The sequence below is a fragment of the Phyllostomus discolor genome, chromosome 4, assembly GCF_004126475.2.
Source record: "Phyllostomus discolor isolate MPI-MPIP mPhyDis1 chromosome 4, mPhyDis1.pri.v3, whole genome shotgun sequence".
Classification (NCBI taxonomy): Eukaryota; Metazoa; Chordata; class Mammalia; order Chiroptera; family Phyllostomidae; genus Phyllostomus; species Phyllostomus discolor.
The window spans coordinates 30,102,920-30,123,524 of record NC_040906.2 but is presented as its reverse complement, the minus strand read 5'-3'; the positions used below and the strand labels follow the sequence as shown (position 1 = coordinate 30,123,524).

Here is a 20,605-nt window from a genome sequence, read left to right as displayed (position 1 = left end):
CTATAACCTGTGTTAACCCTCTGACAGCGTCTAAACCACAGAGTAGGTATCCCTGCTTATGGACCAGAGGGCACCCAAACATTTTTATGAGACGCCCTGGAGGGGGAAGCTCTAATCCCATGAAAGGAATGGAAATGTAGTCACATCCGGTGAGGGGCCAGAGCACACACTGGAGAATGCCATGCAGGCTCAGAAACTTTCTTAGTGTGTGGCTTAACCAAACAGAAAACTTTAAAGAGGAAATTAGTGTTTTTATGTGCTCTGATGACAGAATTCACTCACACACACACAACAAGGAAAAAGTTGACAAGAGTAGAGAAAACTAGTATGGCCATGAGAAAAGGGCCAGAGGCCGAAGTTGGAACACTGCAGGTAGTACTTTGGGCAAAGAAAGACCCATTTCCATCCCGCACACTCGCTAGGTTGTCACACGGAAACATCTCTTTACACTCCCGGCTAACATCCATTCTCAGGGTATTATGAGATCAGGGCCTAGGATCATCCCTGATTTGAAAAGCTGACATGTTAACCTCTGTATTTTAAAACAGATGGGGCAACCCCCAAATCATGAAAAGTAGATGCCAAGGACATTTCCACTGAGGGGGACAATTCATTCAAAGGAACACTATCAGATTTGTAATGGATGGCTTAACTATAAAAGGCATCTGATGCAAGAGGAATATACCATGTCCTGATTTGCCAGAAATCTTCAGGATAACTTAGGCAATCTTTGAAAATAAAGTCATACATTCTAAAATAGTGAAGCAAATGTCACTTACAGAAACAAGCATCCCACAGTTATCGGCACTCTAAGAAGGTAATCACCATTCAAAATATCAGGAAGGCAATTTTACTACAAGGAACCCTCAAGCAGTATGCCATTACATAGTTCTGCAACTTGGGTGTCATGTTACTATGATTAGAGATGTCTTTATGAATGAGAATAAAACAGGCCACGCGAAGAAGCTAGAGAAATGTGAACCAGTGCATGTCTGTGTGCACGCACGCTTAAGGAAAGAGCATGGTAGGATATCTATGTTCCCTACTGGTGACTCTAAGAAATTCCCTACTGGTGACTCTAAGAAAATCCAGATTTCTTGTTATGCTTTCAGAAGCAACAGGAGACAATGTCTTCCAGAAAATGTTATACAATCTAAGCACTGATTCTCTTTCTAAATTTAAGTCAGTTCTGCCTCAAGTAATTCTACTTCCACTTGTGCTAAGCAACCTGAAATATTAATAATAAATTTGTTTCTGAGATAAAAAATCTCCAAGAAGGAAGTAAATTTAAAATCAATACTAATCTCCAATACCAATAAGACACTAAGATTGATATTTTCTGGTAATTGATTAATGATCAACTCTGAACACAAAGGACAAGTTGGTCTTCCCTTCCTCCTCCTCTTCTCTCATAAGTAATTTTAGCACTTTAACATATCTCAGATTACCAAACACGGAGGAGCTTTAGGGCCTACACAGATAAGGACATATTCTTTATGCTAGTTATGATTATACTTAAAATATCTCAAAAGCAAAGTCTATAAACTGCAATAAAATTATTTTTACATGTGTAGAGTACAGTATGGCTAAGAATTTGCACACAGAATTGTGAAATAACAAAAAACTAGTATTCTAACAGACTAGGTTCAAAATTGTTCACTCTTCATCAATTAAAAAAAAAAAATCACTCTGGCCCTAGGTGGTATGGCTCAGTAGATTGAGTGCTGGCCTACAAACCAAAGAGTTGCTGGTTCAGCTCCCAGTCAGGGCACATGCCTGGGTTGCAGGCCATGTCCCCAGTTGGTTGTGTGCAAGAGGCAACCACACACTGATGTTTCTCTCCCTCTTTTTCTCCCTCCCTTCCTTTCTCTAAAAATAAATAAAATCTTTTAAAAAAATCATTCTGAAGCATAAAGTGTTTTTGCTTCTTAGTTTTGCTTGGTTTACTTTTTTTTTTCCCCACATCAAAATTGTGGACTTCCTCTGCATTTCTTTTACATGTTGGACACCATTGTAGGGAAGTGAATCCATTAAAAACAATTTGAGACCAAGCATTCTTATAAGTGGTTGCTCATCAGTATCATTTCTGAAGTGAATGAGACACACTATTTGTATTTTAAAGGGCTGGTGGAATATAATGTTGCCTCTGTTTCATTTGCCTAATTGAAGATAAAGTCTCCAACCAACAAGGTGGCCCACGCCGCCTCCATGTATTGCCCCAGAGAATGAGAACACTGTTCTAAATTATTTACTTAAGGTCTCATCTGTGTAGCTGTGGTCCCAAAGCAGATTCTTTTCACCTCAGACATTTTCAATAACAAGTGGCTAACGGGTGGGCATAGAAAGAGTTTTAGTTGTTTTGCTGATCCTTTTTCATTTTGGTTACTTATAAGCTTTTAACTATTTAAACTGGGATTTTAAAAAATACAGCCCAAATTCTGCAGGCTCATAAATGCTAAGAGAGTTTATTTAGTTAGTTGAAAATCATCATAGGGGAGAAAAATGAGAAGAAAATCTATGGCATAATTTCTATACACCACAAATGGCCCCATCTGATTATCAAGATAAGTAAATGTTTATCATAGTGCAATTGTCTTGAATAGAACATAAATTAATAATTTATTACACATACACATTTTGAAAGCCCTTACCACTATACTGTCTGGCATTTTAATTATCAACCAGCCAGGCAGGAGATGTCACTTGGACATTCCCATTATGCAGCCTGAGATATAGAAAACATGGCATGACACCTGGGCACCGACAACAACAACAAAAAAAGATGTACTTTTATGAATAGAAGGGTCATGAATATTGAAAATATGAAAATCGAGGGAAATTAATAAATTAACCAGGATATTGCTTATTAAACTTTCATATCAGTAATCATATTAAAACATATTGCGAGTATTGAGTAAAGTGGTCATTAAGTATTTTCCTCATCGTAGGCAACAGAGCCTTCTCAAGGGAGAGATTAAAACAATTCCCTCCTTGGTGTGAGGCTGAGGTTATGTAAGACCAGGAAACATGTTGACTGAAAAGGAGTGGAACGCACATCTGCACAGGGTAGAAAGACCTTGTGCACAAATAGCTTTTGGGTTACAAGTTGCTGAAAATCGAAGAGAGTTGGGAGGAAAAAAAATCCCGCAGCTTGGTTTTCTCCATAGACTTTTTTTTTTTTTTGGTGTATAGTAAGCTACTTTACTTTTTTTTAAGTATTTAATATATTTTATTGATTGTGCTATTACAGCTGTCCCATTTTGCCCCCCCTTATTCCCCTCTGCCCTGCACCCCCTCCCACTCACATTCCCCCCCTATAGTTCACGTCCATGGGTCATACATATAAGTTCTTTGATTTCTACATTTCCTATACTATTCTTAACCTCCCCCTGTCTATTTCTACTAACATTTATGCTGCTTATTCTCTGTACCTTTTCCCCTTGCCTCCCCCTCCCACTCCCCTGTTGATAACAGAGATCTCCATAGACTTTTAATGGAGGATTTTGTGGGCTTCATATTATTTCCTGCACCAGCAAACACTATATGAAGTTGGCAGAAAATTCAACAAAAGCAAGATAATTCAAAATGCAAAACAAGAGCTAATATAATGCCATCTAGCTTGGTTGCTACTATAGGTAATCTTCACAGACAAAAATAGGCTAACATTTGAAATAAAAAATGATGTACTTATTATTTCTAGTGTTTTAAATAATGTTTATATGTAATAAATTTAATGACCTTACAGTTTCCGAATTTGCAACTTCTATTAATGAGCTTTCTTATTTAAATGATTATGATACTCATATTTCTTCAACAATTCACATAGTTTGGCCCAAATTATTAGTGTACAGCATACATGCTAACATGCAGAAATGTTTGGGAAATATTACCATGAATTGCCCTATAAAATTTACTTCTGCCCTGGCTGGGTAACTCAGTTGGTTAAAGTGTCTTCCTGATATGCCAAGGTTGCAGGTTCTATCCCCAGGCAGGGCAAATCCAAGAATCAACAAATGAATATATACTCGTAAATGAGTGGAACAACAAATCGATGTGTCTGTCTGTCTGTCTCTCTCCCCCTTTCTCTCTCTGTCTCTCAAAGTCAATTTTAAAAAAAGACATAAAAATTTACCTCTAAGTTTCTTCACTAACCCTTAGGCGTTGTCTGGGACAGGTAATGAACTACCTTTGATGAGCCCTAATCCTTAAATTTAGTAATAAGAGAATCCAAACCTGGGCCAGGTTTTAGAAACACTGAGCTGGAGCGCCTCAGAACTCCCAGGTCACTCCAGGGCAACAGCAGCAGCAGTTAAGGTCATTGTGACTCGATTTTAACAGATACCCGTTCTTCCCAGCTCTCACACCTTCTAGTAATTCTCTAGGATTGGGCTATATCGCCCATTGATTAGAGCCCCCAAATTCAATATACCTATTACCAAAGAATGACAGATCAGTCAATTAATTCATTTCTTATTTATGACTTGAAACATAGCTCAGAAAGGAATGAAAAGATTAACTAACATGCAGATTCTTCTGCCAAGCAGTTTACTATATGGTTTATAGAAATACAGTGTTCAAGATGACACGTGTCATAAATTCCAGACAGAGCCACTGCCATCTCAGTTCCAAAGCCGGTGAAAGCAACGCCAGCCACAGGACTCAGGGAACGTGTCTCAGAAGAAGTGGAACTGAACTTGGCTGGGATTTGAAATATACATAGTGCCTGGATGTAGCGATAATGGTGAGACCAGGGGCCGGGTGAGTGGGGGACTGGACAGTATTAGAACACTTGAAGGAAAAGAAAGAGCATGACTAATCCAGAATACCAAGAGAACTTTCTGTTTCATTAAAAGCTTAAAAAAAAAGTACAAAAACTGATACAGGGGTAGGAGACATTTTGAAGTGAAAATAATACAGTTCGCATGAATATAATTCTGAACTACTGGAGTATACACAAACTAACTAGCAAACATTACCCCCAAAATGAAGTGATATTAGATAATCTGTTCAGCCTTTTTGTCACCTGCAACAAATTAGGCTTTCAATATGCAAAACATCTTCCTTCCAGAAAAACAAATGATCATGATTCCATTTAATTGTAATTTAATGAGGCATAATTTATTTTTTAAAGTGATATACACCAGGTGTGTACTGAGGAAACCAGCCCAGCCAAACCCCAGTGCTTTTCTTTGGGGAAAAAAATACCTCACACTAGCCAGAGACTGTTTTCATTTCTGTAAACTACATTTCTGTTTGTGGCAGTGAAGTCAGAGGTATAAAGGGTAACTTGTGGTGTTCACATATTTATGATAACATACACCTTTAAAGTAACTCAAGCCCCCAAATACTCATTTATCATATAAAGCAACTGGTTTGAAAGTGTTGGGTTCCAATCTAAACAAAGGGGGATGTTAGAATGGCATATAAATCCCAAAGATAGCATACGTGACCGCTATGCTAACAGTGAAGCCAGATGCTTGGCATTTCTTTAGAAGCATTTAGACTGAGTACTTCAGAGAAAATAAGCCTTATTGCTTCTAATATATTTTAATTATTAATTGTTGGGTGTATGAACAAAATATGTAAGCTAATTAATGACAGTCCTCTACAGAAATCAAAGTTATATCTCTTTAACAATATTTGAGTTGAAATATTTACTAAGTAGTGATGAGTCTGAAAATATACTATTTTATAGTTCATAATTATAGATTGCTTTTAACAAATGATGTCATAACCAATTAACAGGGTTAAAAGGCACAGAGATCCCCAACTCACAGATTAAAATTACAGAGGGTCAAAGGTGGAAAGGGTCTTGGCACTCACTTGGGCCACAAGTGCGTGCTGCCTCTGAGCAGGACCTAGCACACACTTCCTTTGAAGTGAAAAAAAGGTCCCTCCAAAGGCACGCCTCACGTTTCACCACCCTTTTGCCTACTTATTAGTTAGCCTTAATTTTCACACAATTCTAAATTTCTGGTTCCAGCTGACATGAGAGCCAAAAAACGTTCTTCTCCTAAGAAGACCAGGTAACGGCAAATTCCTGGCCTAGTCATACACAGTGAGCTCTTAAATTTCAGTTGTTAACGCACAGTTCACTGAAGCTGAGAAATCAGCTGCGTGGCTACAGAAAGTATAGACATCCTACATTCTGAAAGCTGACCTAACAGAATCGGTTCTCGCCTAACCTCCAATCTCATTTCCTTCTAGATGCTCCTAAGGGGCATTTTCACCTCTGCTCACAAATATAAACAGGTTTCCCCGGGCCCCACATTCATAATCTACAGCCCCACTACAAACTTGACTGCTGAAATTCATTTCTGTATTGCTAAAACGACTCACTCCCCCTTGTCCACCTCCCCCCAGAGCACTGCTTAGCCGTGAAGCCAGAGTATTTAGTCTGATTTGAATAAAAGGTATACAGGGCACAACAATGACAATTTGATTTTTATTATTAAAAATGATGTGTTAAATCCTCACAGAAAATGTTGTTATTGCATTAGTTTAATAAAACCTCTCTTTTATTATAATATTTCTTTATTAGGAAAGACAGCCTACGCATGTCGCATTTTTGTAAGATGGGGGTGGACAGAATTGAGCATCTAAAGGGAATTAATATACTCTGCAAATATAAATGCATGTACAAGAACAGCATTTGCAGATAAATGTTGCTGCAGAGATGTAGTCTGTAATGCACTAGAAAAACTATGTATTGTGTGGACATGTATATATATTGCAGTTCGCAATACTTCTTCCCTCCTTTGAAAGAAATGGCACCAGTTCTATCTTGCATTTATGACAGTTTCATCTTATATGGTGTGCTACTATTAAACCCCTTCCTCCCATCAAACAGTAAACTCCTTGGGAGCAGAATCTTACACGTTTTGTATTTAGTGGTTAGTTGGGGAACGTACAGGAATATTGGGCACTAAGAAGACACCGTTCTTTTTTGAGAATTGGGAGTCCTGTCTTTGCTGACCAGCCAGCAGCAGGCTCTGACAGACTGACTCCCATATACTCAAGATCCTTTCATTCAACATACTGAAACCAGTAAGGTAACGGAAACTAAATTTTGGATTAGCCAAAATTAAAGTTAATTTAAACTTTTTGTTAGAACAAAATTAAAATTTGTTCTAACTCTGCGTTAGAACAAATATTTCATGTACCCCAAATCTGCAATTTATTAAATGAAACATTTCCCTCACAGACAGCTATCTCTCTAGCATATACAATAAAACTGCACTTGTGCCACCTGATACACCAGAACACATAAAGCATGCAACACAAACTGAGTGGGTATCACCAAAATAGTCCGCACTTTTTAAACTTCAATCCCTTGTACAAGTTACACCTGAACACATGCAATGGAGAAACCTGGCCTAAAACAGAAGCCTGGCAACTTTACTGATCTTTACTTACCTAGTCTATGCAATAACAGATGCAATTAGATAAGCAATTCCATCTCTTTTTCCACCTTATTCCTCCTTTCATTGTCTTTAGAAAGTCTTAGGTACTTAGGGGGTAAGCACAACCTAAGTCAAAATTTTCTAAGCACATTAGCACCAAAAAGCAAAAGCAAAGAGAGAACTGAACAGCTGACCTTTGGAAACATTTTATTAGCTGTGTTCTCAGCTCTGGGCACATTTAGAATTTCTACTAACACCTGAAGTTCCTGGTAGCATGACCACTGCATTCCCAAAGTTCTGGGCCCCTGGTTATTCCATGAGTATTCTCCGAAACAAGTGTTGGCAGACTGCCTCTCATTTACTAGTTTTGACTACTTTTTCAAATCATTGACAAAAATAGTACTTTCCAAAAATAAAAAAAAAAAACAAAGACAAACATTTATTGAATATTTACATCTCAAATGTATCAAATGAATTCAGACATAAGAATTAAAGCAATCTATTAATATACAAGTTGACTCTGTCCTGAAATAGTTATAAGATATTTCTGCATTAACTTCAATCACCTCCAGGGTCAAAAGCATCTCACCAGTTATGTGACAGATCATGGTACTTGTTATACCACAATGGGATTACTGCTTCAAAAGTCTGTTTACTTCTTGCATTTAACTCCTTGAAACAGGGATTGTGTGTTTCATCTTCTGCACTCTGACAGCAGAAATGATTGCAAATAAAGTGGTTATGAGTGTGAGTTCTGAAGTTCAAATTGCTGGGTTCAAAACTGGGCTTCAATTGGATAGGATTCAGTAATCTTTCTATGGCACAGTTTCCTCACATGTAAAATTAATAATGTATTTCCCTTATAGGGTTTCCTAGAAAACCTAAAACTGTACCCAATAAATGTTAAATGTCCAATAAACATTAGCTATCATTATAGTGCCTAGAATAGTTTCTGAGTGCTTAATAAATATTTGTTAACTAATGGATAAATACAGAACTAACATCGAAGTACACTTCTTATATTCAAGGCCCTCCACTTATATCTTGCTAAGTGTATTCCTGAATACAGAAGAAAATATAAAGAATAAATCTTAGGAAGTAAGATTATTAAAATTATTTGGGATAAAGAAGAATGTAAGGGAAAATTTAATAAAGTATATAAAGTAAAATGAACATATTCAGGATAGCACTGAACTAAGATATTCATTTAATACTTCCTTCATTTTATACTTAGGCTTACCCATGTCATACTTAGGGAGAAAAGTAAAACAATTTTTCCTCCCTAAGTAACTTTGCATCATTTAAAATAAGTCTTAATCTGCATCATTGTTTAAACATAGATCATAATTATTAGTAGATGATAAAATTAGCACATAACTAACTTTTTTGTAATGAAAGGCAATTAGGTAGATTAGAAATTACCAAAGTGCTTCACACATGGAGCAGATATTGTTTCATGACCTTTTTTCTTTCATGAAGGCTTTGCTTTAGAAATATACAAATAAAGATACAAGGCCCTGGCTGGTGTGGCTCAGCAAATTGAGTGCCAGACTGCAAACCAAAGGGTCATGGTTCAATTCCCAGTCAGGCACATACCTGGGGTGGGGGCCATGTGAGATATAACCACACATCAATGTTTCTCTCCCTCTCTTTCTCCCTTCCTTCTCCTCTCTCTAAAAATAAGCAAATAAAATCTTTAAGATTTAGATGAAAATGAGATAGAGTTCAAGACAAACATGCCATACACATATATGTGCATATGAGTGACTGTATGCACCAGCTTGTGAGATAAAACGTATTTCTTATGGAGACTTCCAGTCAGAGAAGTTTGAAAATAAATGCTGTAGTCTACAGTGATAAATTTAGGCACAAAACTTGTAGATAAAATTTAAACAACCATGTAATTTCCAATTGACTTCAAATTGATTCCGTTATATTTTTCTCACAGCATTTCTGGCCTTTAAATTTAATTTACTTTATTTGAACAAACATGCACTTAACTCCAGGCCAAATGGTCACCATTTCAATCAATGGCCATGAAAAGAACACTCGTGTATTTTTTTTATTACTTTAAATAAGCAAGGGCGAACAGTATATAAATAGTGGGATCTGAAGCTAGCATTTGTTGGTATTTCTTCTATAAAAATTCTACTTTAATTATAAACATCACCCTTGAATTGGGGGAGACTAGTTACACAATAAAACAGTATGCCTTCACACTGAAAGTGCAGGTCTCCACTGCGACACGTCACTAGAGGTTACAGAAAGTCCTTACTGAGGACAGAGATGCCCTATCTGTGTGAAATGAGTTGTCTGCTCCTCATTAGAGAATAGTGACACAAGTTTATGAAACCATCACCAAAGGCAGCCTTTGTTGGTTAAAATGGTGAAACTGCATTTTCTAGAACTAAGTTCGTAGCTAATTTTAAGAACTTTGCACACTAGTCAGCGATGAAAGTAGTACACAGAACAGTGTGTGGTCATGTTTGTCTCCTCTGATTCTACGGTATGAATTTTGTGAAGGATGCGGGAAAGTCCTCAAATTTTCTTGTATATCGATGTGTCTATTTCAAGTGGTTGAGAGCTGAGGAGAGAGTCATATATGTTTGACAGCTTAGATCCAACCCTCTCTTTACCCAGAGTGCACACAAAGCCAGCATCTCCTCCAAGCTTTCTGGCTGAAATTGCCTAAAAAGTGCCAATTAATGGCAGTCTTTACATGCACAGGAGGAACTAAAGTGTGACAGCTATCTGGAGGGCCATCCTTAAGCTATCTAATAACTTTGAGACACTGCTATTCTGGAAGATATTAATATTATTATAATCTTTAAATCTATGAAGTCAAGCCAGTGATTCTGAAATGAAAGACTGCCTATTTTATGAAGCAAGCAGGGCCATCTTTTCCTACTTTATTAATTTAATGTTGAAAGCAAAAGAGGGTATATTATTTGCTTTCAAAGCCAATAACATGTTCATGCCTGGTCTGCAGCATTTCATATTCACAGCCCATCTTTCAGAGGCTGGACTTCCTTTTTCTCACAGGTTTCCTCGTCATTCTATAACCAGCTCACTGGACCATGGAGTCAAGACCCCTGCATTTACATTGTGTTTTAGTCGTGTATGGCTTGCTGAGGGCCGTATCTCCATTGGGTACTGAGAAATAATGATGACTGAAACCAGAGGTCAGCTGAGAAAGAATTCTGAACATCTTTGGAGGTCAAATGTTCTACAACTATAAACTGCATTGTAATTAAATCATGCTTATCTTTGGCTAACGGTATGTGTAAATCAAACATAAGACTGAGAGAGAGAGAAAGAGAGAGAGACAGAAAGTTTCTCCCATAAAAAACTGACTGGTAATTCGCTGAAGCCCAGACTTCCAAATATTTTGATTGCTAAAATTTTCATTTGGTTGCTACACATCTTTTCCTAACTGTGCTACTTCAATATATAACGTTTAACAAGTCCTTAGACATTTTTAACCTTAATAATATGAATATGCATATACTCTAAACATGGTGCCAATAAAGCATAAAAGCAAAGTACTTGTCATTTCACACAAAGACATTTATATTTCTAACCATTGACCTTACTGCCAACTTTCCTGATACATCATTCAATCTAATTTTCCAATCTGTTGAAACATTCTCCAGTTGCTGAGTGACTTCATAAATTGTATTTATAACCCTGGCCTTAAGTTTCTTCAAATGATGTGGCTTTGATGAGTAAACAGCAGATTTTTGGCAAAGTCTCATAAAAAATAAAAAGTAGTCAAGTAAGAATGGGTCAACCAAATGACTTCCCAAATGATTTTTTCAATCCTCTTCTCCATCAGATAAGACCAGGGTAAACAGCTTTCTCAAGCCAGGCCTTTGACAAAAGATTGAGAACTGAGTAACTCTGTGACCTTTTCATGAGCCTGAAGACGGAGCAAGACGCCAAATCAGAGGCCTACTGTTAGGGAAGAATGGCACATTCTACAAAACACATCCATGCTTCTACTGAAAACATGTTTCTAAGAAATGGCTCAGGAGACCTACTTGAGACACAAAATGAGCCTGAACTTTCTAAGATACAGCAAAAGTATTGTTTTCTTTGTGGAAGGATGTGTCCTGAACTGCACCGTCAAGGTAAGGGGGCAGTGGTGCAGACAGGGATGAGGACCACAGCCAACTGCCCTTTGCAGGCATTCTAATGCTCCCATTCACACGTGGCAGGATGTGCGTTCCAATGGATTTAGCCCAGTGTGGATCAAAGCTTCCTCTACTTCACTTAACAGATTTGATTAGATGGAAGGTCTCAGAGGAGAAACTAAGTTAGTAAATTGGGGGATTTCTGGACATACGGATATGTAGGTCATTGGATTTTTAAATAAATTAGAGAACAGTTTATCTATGAAGAAAGATTCACTGTACATATTTTACGAAACCATGTTTATCATAGGTCAGTGGACACACCACAACCATTCCTTAGGAATATGAAGTTTTTAAAAAATACCATCATAAGCCTCTAGTTAATGTTTTAAATCCATAAAGTGATGAGGGACAAAAGAACATGTAAAATTAGGATTCATAATCAAACTGTCAAAATGCAAAGATGTAAATGCAGTGAAGAGCTAAGCAACTTACTTCGTGTCCATCAGTCCAGTAAGTGAAAGTATGCCAACACTAAAATAAATTCAGGATATAAGCAAGGGAAAATAAATGTGAAAAAATAACACCTGACAGAGCACTGGTCCTATTACTTCTCAGAATTACTAGTCCTGCAAATACCATCTGCATCACTGACATGGCACTGGAGCTGGGGCAGGGCCAAGGAGCACAGCTAGACATTGAGGCTCAGTCAGTGCAGTTTCCATTTAAGTCAAGTTTGGAAGATCTCACAGGAACACAAAACTAATGTCTGTTTCTCTTTCTCTCTCTCTCTCTCGCTCTCTCTCTCTCTCTCCCCCTCCCTCCCTCCCTCCCTCCCTCTCCCTCTCTCTTTCTCTTCCCCCACCCCAACAGGAGTAAATCTGATATCAATATCAGCCCACTAAATTCAGGGGACTCAATTTAAACATGTTTTTCAAAAGAAAGCATACAGTAAAAGCGTCTATGCTGTTTCCACAATAACATGGCGCTTTAGATTTCTGAAGGTACTAGGCACTGAACTGACGGTTCAGTTCCAACTCCTACTCCCACGGCATAACCAGATGTCAGCTAGGCTAGCAACAACACTGATCCACAACCTGGGGTAAAAAGCACATCCGGAGACCAAGATTCCCATGCAGGTGATTTATTACGGAAGTGCTTCTGAGGAAAACTGGTGAGTGACAAGGAGAAGCAGGACTGAGAAGGAAAGAAACCCACACAAGGTGCCAGCCTTAGCCTGATCCTGCAGAGAGGTCTGCAGGGGAAGTCACACTTCAGAGCCATCCCTGCTTCAGGAGGCAAGGGAGCTGGGCTTTCGTCCGCACTCACCTATGAGACATTGGTTTAGCATATCCAGCTCTTTGCCAATGTGAGCAGAGCAAAATCCAGTAGCCTGAGGAGAATCCTTTGAATAAAGAGCCAACCAGCTAACATTGGGTTTTAGAAGTAAAAGCAGGGGGTGGGGTGACAGGTTGCAGTAGCAGAACATCAAACCAAAGACGAATGCTATCTATCTATCTCAGCCTCCTCGGGTGCACTGACCATCCCACATCACTTTGTGACCACAGGTAACAGAATGCTTAGACATGCATCAGAGGACTGCCTGAATAGTAACGACCAGGTCAGAAAGCATCTCATCACTGCCACCTTACCATCCTCATTGGTCCCCACTTGTCCTAAGTCTTCAGACATGAAAAGTAGGGCTAACCTTTCAAAGGACAGTAAAGAAGAAAGTGGTATTTTTTGATATAAGAATACGCTCTATATATCAGGTCATAATGACCAAAATAGGCGTCTGCCCTCCTGATGACGCAGGCAGATGTGACACTCTGCTACGCCCTGCATCCAGGACATAGTCGCATGCCTGCGCTGCAGACTCGCTACCCTGGCATCTCATGGCCTCGCGTGCGCTGTTTCCCTTGCCCAGCACATGTGACGTAATTTTATGATCTTAGTTTAGACAGGGTATGTTTGTACTAACACACCAGTAGAGAAATATTAAAAAATAAATAAATAATAAAATAAGACGGGTAAAAGGTTGTCTGCCTCAGACGGTTATGAAAAACATTTTGGGTACAATATAAATGTATTGAGAGCTACCTTTCAGAAATATAGCTTTATTGCTTAATTCTGTTATTTTCTGTCACCAAATAACATACAGAGTGGCAATGGATCAGATATACAAAGCAATTAATAATTTCTCTTTGGAGAACTAACATTTTCAAATGCTGTTTGTTATGAACGTGAGTTCTTCATCTAGGAGTCTTAAACATGAAACACTATACTGGTATGTTTTTGTGCTTATTTTTTAAAATAATTCTAGCATAATTTATGAATGTGATGCACGTGATTTTGTTCTACATACAAACACACAAGCTGCTAGATTTGTTCTTTGTTAGGACTGAATCCAGGAACACAAACTGTAGGGTGAAAAATTGCTTTTCGTTGCATTTGATAGTAAACGGGTAATAGGTATCGTGAACTACCTCTGGAAAATATTCAGTGGGCTGAGGACATGCTACATGACAGTAAAGCCACTGAGCACAAGACTGGTATTGGCTTTAGGTGTCCATTTAAAATAACAGTTCTTGTTCTGCGTGCTTTGAGAGAAAAAAAAATATTGAGATTCTCTTCTGTCCAAAGATTAACAATCCACCTATGTTATTATCTATAAAAGTTAATTTTTATTTGCTTACTATAGCTGGCAAATTATTATATCACCCATAAATGTCCAATTCCACTCAAAAAGGCCTAACATGTGGAAAACCCATGGTTGGTTTCCGAGGGCACAGCGCGCTGTATTTTCCATTGAACAGTTCTGCTGGTGAGACCCAGCTGCCCACCCTCACTGTTAGTGACTACGGTATACACAGCGAAAACAATCTGCCTGCTGACCTCCAGCTTAAGTTCAAACTATGTCATTCTGTCAATACCATCTACCTTGATTAGGTTGGGCTTTATACACAACAGGTTATGATCCCAGAGGGATGAAAAGCTTTCCCAAATTAAAAGCAGAATTTTAAAAGGAAATACTCATACATTCCTATGCAGTTTCCATTTGATATCCTCAAGGCTGGCCCATGAGCTCCAGCTCATGTTGATTGAAAGTGAATGTTTCTTTCTGGGTGTAGCCATCTTACAAATTTAATGGCAGGAGGAAAAAAATAAAATGTGTTCCATGTTTCAATTAGACCTTTTATAACTTGGCACTTGGAAGATGGCAATGCCAAAGAAAAATCATTAATCCATAAAAACAGACAAAAAGGAATGTGCAGGAGAAGACAGAGCTTCAGAGTCTAGGGCCTTGGCAGAGCATTCTCTCACACCAGCGTGCTCTGTCTTTTGTCTAGGCTCATTGTGTGTCTACTCTTATGCTTCATGGTGTTTGGAAAAAAGGTATACTGTATTTGGTTTCAGTCCAAAGTAATGCAACCATGCTTTCAATTTTACCCTTAGCCAAAGGAACTGCATGTAGAACCAGGCAATAAAATGTTGGCTAGCCATGAAATGCTTATTCACGCACATGAATGATAAATGAAAGAACACACATACAGCACAGCAAATACAGACTAAAAGACGCATCCTTCTACTTTGTATTTTGTCTCTGTATGCAACAGACTTGCTCAAAAGGACCAGAGTGTTTCCTAACCCCAGTCCATGTAACTGTGGACACCCAGACGCTGCCTGAGTACTGACTCACAAGAGAGAAGTGATGGAGTGATGTCTGGAACCGTGTAGACCTCTGTGAGCCTCCAAACTCAGTTTCAAATGATGTAAACAGACTCTGTCAATAATAGAAAGTATAAATCTGCTAAGAGTCAAGGGAGCAAGAAATTTCACCTCTCTGGGTCTCCTGCCACACTTAATCTGTCAGCCCCAAACCTCAAACAACCCTACTGCTGCCACTCCCCGAGTTCCCGCACTGCTGAAGCCTGCTACCAAACCACAGTGGTTGGTTCTATCACTCGTGCATGCTGTTTGGCTTCAGCTGAGGCCCCATTCTACCTCACAAACCCTTCTATCTCAAACTGACTCCTATCCCATTCAAACTTTCAACCCACTCCTGGCCTCCCTTTCAACATCAAATTTGGGTACAGTACGTTGCCCCTGCTTCCGTATCCTCAACAGTTAATCACTCCTTAAGTCCTGAATTCTGGCTTCTGCCTTCACCACTCTAATGAAATTAAACTTTCAAGTTTGCAAAGATCTCTACCAACCAATCAGCAAATTTCATGGCATGGGTTCAAGCTTATCCCTCTCAGACTTCTTAGGTTTCCACACATAAACAAGCCTCCTAGAAACCCTACTCACGTCTTGTGTCTATCTCACTAGCAGGTCCCCATCCTTCCATCTTCACCTGGCCCCATCTCTCCCGGCATTTCTTCAGTCTCTGCCTAGTGAGAGTAATGGTGAGGGTTTTGTCCCCTCATTTCCCTGACTCTTTAGACCCCAGACTCTGTAAATAAATTTCAAATCTCTTTCTCTATCCCTGACCACTCACTTTTCTTAGCACCAAACTCCTATTTTCAATGACTGCTATACATTTTCACTTCAAGAAATCTGCCTGTACCTGAAATTCAAGATAGCCCAATCCAAAATAATCACTGTAACTTTACCCCAATCATGTCTATCAACATCCTCCTTGATTCTCCTACTAAAGCGTTATTCTCAATCACCAGGCTCACACCTTGGCATTGCGTTACCTCCTTCCCTCTTCACCTATTTAAGTGGTTGCACTTTTCAGGCAACTGGCCTTTCACAACGCTTGTTGACTCTACTCCATTGCTGTCAGCCTTGTTCAAAACTTCTACTCATTTCAGCTGGACGCTTATGGCAGTCTTGCAAATGATAGTCCTACCATCTTGCTATCATGAGGGGAAGAGAAATCTTCCTAAAATCCAGTTCTGGTTATTGGACCATAGCATATTCCTGCATTAAATCTTCAATGGTTCCCAGTGCCTACTGAAGTTCAAAGTTCTTAGCATGGCCCAAAGACCTTTTTTGATCTGTTCCCTCCAGATGAAAGTTCTATTACCTAGCTTTGCTATCAACTATCCACTATTCCCATATTTTTAACTCAACATTTTTCTCATGAATTCCTTTAATCTAAAATATCCTTCTTTCTACATCCTTTACCTGTTAAATTTTATTTATTCTTCAAGGTCTAACTCCCTAGCAACCTAACACTCAAGTCAGCTGTTTACATATGTGTTGGTCCATGATCTTTTTTATTTTCACTTTCACAGAGCTTAGATTCCTGCCTTGCATTTAGTAGGTGGCTCAACTTAAAACCACTGTCCTCTTAAAGACTTACCATATTCACTCTACTGTAGTATTCCTTACTCCCAGCTTCTCATGAACACCCAATATAACAACTGCTGACATTCTCCTATACTGTTCGTTCACCACACTTCACATTTTATTTTAGTTACTTGGGTTCATTTCTTGTTTCACTACAAGGTCCTTAACTCCTTGAGATTAGCACTTTTACTTTTTTGTTGCTCAAATAAGAGCTAGATCAATGGTTCTCAAAGTGTGACCCCCAGACCAGTAGCATCAGCATCACCTGGGACCTTATTAGAAATGCAAATTTCTGGGTCCAACCCCCAGACCCACTGAATCAGAAACTAGGATGAGGCCCTGAGCAAACTGTGTTTTAACAGCCTTCCAGGTGATGCTGATGTGCACTTAAGTCTAAGAACCACTGACGGGAATGAATCTCTTACTTATAAGTGACCCCTCAATAATATAAGACATACATAAATAAACTGTTTATCTTCCTATCATTTAATATCGTATTGGCATATAATTCCCCTAAAACACTGAAAATATGAATAAATTATTCATTACAACTTTATTAATATCTTAAATCTTACTCGTATATTTTGAAGGATTTATATATTATAAAAATTATAACACATAATGATACTCTTTATAAAGTTCAAAAACAAAGTAATAATAGATTGAGCATGCATTAATAGCTTTAAAACTACTTTTTAAAAAACGAGGTAATGATTACCACAAAATTCAAGGTCAAGGTTACATCTGAGAAACAAGCAGATGACAAGATGAGGGAGGAGAGAAGCACACAGACCCAAGACACTGGTAACATTTTGGGTCCTGAGTTAGTGAGTTCAGACATGTTCATTATGTTGCTGAAATTGATTGATTAGTTATAGCTATGCATGGATCAATGGAAGTAATAGTCATAAACTAAGCATTATTAACTAATCTAATTATATGTGCTCTGAGATCCATAAAAACTTTTTAAGAGATAAAACAAAAATGTGTCACAATTCCATCCCTAACTTTTTTTTGTTTTTTTATTGTTTTTGCTATTACAGTTGTTCCCGCTTTTTCTCCCTCTTCTGACCCCAAGCCCATATTTACACAATGGAATACTATGCAGCAGTGAAAAAAGAAGGAACTTTTATGTTTTGCAACAGCATGGATGAAGTTAACCACCAGTTAACATTCCTATTCAATGCTAATGGTACCTGTGTGCGGTTGAATGCCACTCTTGCAAAGACAGCTTGGGACACACTGGCCCTCTTCAGCTCATCTCTGACTTGCTGGTAGATATCTGGAGAGACTTCCACAGAAGAGTTGGTTGGCTCTGGCTTAACTGCTCTGGGAATGGGTGGATGGTTCAGGAACTGCTGGTTGATGGCTTGAGGATGCTGGTGGGCCAGGAGCCGGCTAACAGCAATCTGTTGGTTTATCAGATGGGCCATGGCTATTTGTTGCCTCACAAGCTGTGGACTAAGCTGGGGAGAAAGAAGACCAGGGCTCATGATGGGCTGTAACGCGGGCACTTGGTTTCGGATTGGTGTACTGTGGTGGATTTGGCTATGAGGAGACTGTTCGTTGGTTTTCCCCAAGGATGCCAGCTGATTCATATTTGGCAAATGCATTGGACGCTGGCCCAGAACACAATAGTCTGAAAGGTTTTCTCGTTCCACTCTTTCCACTGTTAAGAGATAAAAGTGATAATTATCGTTATGTTCACTGGTATAATTTATTGCTAATCTATGTACTACTGTTTTATCACATTTTTGGCAAATTAATGACATACACTCTTTTTATACAAAACTGGAAACCCCAAAGTAAAAGTAAGTTATGCTTTCTTGCAAAATACTAGAGTAATAGATTTTTTATAAGTGGTATGGAAGGAATAATATTTGCCATTTCAATTTTCTTACATTCTTAAAAGTAAGCATTTTAGTGAATAGCCAAGACACAAACCACTGACCATAATAAATTCTAGATGCTCCTGTATTTCCAAACTCTATCATCTCCATCACCTTTTGTTATAAAAGCAACAGCTGTTAACATCTTCCATAGTTTGTGATTAATGGTCAAGTTCATGGTCATCAGGAAATAAGGGCAATATCTCCTGCCAAATTAACTACAACCTCCTAATGCAAATCCACATAACTACCATTATACAACATAGAAATAGTCACAGACAATGCCTAACACATAGCGTATCTTTTTACCTACTCACTTGCTATCTTTGTCACAGGAATATTTCTTTAATAAGTTAATATTTTAATGATTGTAACACACAGTAGGATAGTAAAGCTCACAATTAATACCATCACCTTGACCTGCCACTCAATACGATGCTTCCCCTTTCCAGGTTATCTACATTTTACATTCTATCGCACTTGAGTAAAAATTTAAGGGATAACCTTGAAAGGGAGAAGAAAAAGACAGTATCATATGTGTTCAAACATGAGGCGGATTTTTTTCTTCCCCCAAGGATATTTCTCAACAAAGAGTGAGTCATCTCATAGTCAAATCCTTATCTAAATCTCTGTATTACTTTGTTATGTAAAACAAAAGTTTATTTGGAGAAAATACAATAAGCTAAAAAACCCTCCATCATTACTAGTTTTGAATGCTTGTAGATGTAATCTACAAAATATGTTTTTTAAACAAAAATTCCAAACAGATTCAATAATTATTTCTTAAAATTGTAAATGCTGGATATGACTATGCAAAGCCTATTAAGATAACTTTTTTTTAAAAAGACTCCTTTGGGTAGTTAAATGCTGGAGATCAAAAGTATTCACCTATAGGAAAAGGTTTTTAAATGTCCCTCTATTTTTGTACCATTATTATAGTGCCTGTAGTTCAGCATATGGTTTGCAGTGACAGAACCATCTCTGAATCAAAAAAGTGCTGAGTCTCCAAAAAATTTAGGCAGTGATATTTGCTAGAAAACTGGGTGAGATGAGTCAAACAGTGATGAATTTGTCTTTACTTTAGCTGAAGAAACTAGTCACAGATCGCATGTGAAGACTTTTGAATAATTTGTTAATGAATCGTAAGGGTGGGGAAAAGCAGTATTTCTAAATTAATATTTTATGTAATATGTGATTTTAAAATGCATATGAAGAGGTAAATTAATAGATAAAAATGTAAGTAAACATTTGACCATTTTATCTACATATCTAAAATTTTATATATTCAAAACCTCAGAAAATAGATAATCTTGGGTTCACATTACATTCAGACACATACAGTATTTTTTTCCTGCTTTAAAAAACCTAAATGTTACCTCACTTTCCCATGAACCCCATAGTAAGTCAAAAGTTTACATCAAACTTCTTTAAGTGTTCAATTTTTAACTTAATCTTTCAATGTAATTCATTTAGCTTGTATTCACCTTTCCTTCATGAGGTTCAAGGTGAACAAATTATTTGAATTTCATCCTCTAACGGCAAATATTTTTCAGTCATTGTACTAATTAAACTTTAAGGTATAATATCTTAAAATCAAGCCAAGCAAATAGTTAAGAGCCTTCAAATAAGGCAAGCTAAGACAGTTTTCATAAAACAAAAATTACCAGTATCGTTTCCTTACTGAGAAGAGACGCAGAGACTACAGACTGCTTCCAGAGTCAAGTCATACCTTATAAGCAGAAACAGTTGGCCCCAGATAGACATTTTATTCACTTTTGTTTAACTGCTTTTTAATTCAGCCAAAGTAAAGACAAATTCAAATATTAAATTATGTTTTCAGGTAGTTAAGCAAAACTTTTCTGTTTCTTTTTCTACTTAA

At 37.9% G+C, this 20,605-nt stretch overlaps 1 protein-coding gene across 1 annotated transcript in view; it reads right to left on the bottom strand.

The window, feature by feature from the left end:
- Positions 1-20,605, bottom strand: part of SATB2 (SATB homeobox 2) — a 177,819-nt gene that overhangs the window by 57,766 nt on the left and 99,448 nt on the right. Inside the window, exon 7 of the mRNA XM_028509335.2 lies at positions 18,034-18,506. Within this exon, the coding sequence (XP_028365136.1) occupies positions 18,034-18,506 (473 nt within the window). The remainder of the gene's footprint in view (positions 1-18,033; positions 18,507-20,605) is intronic.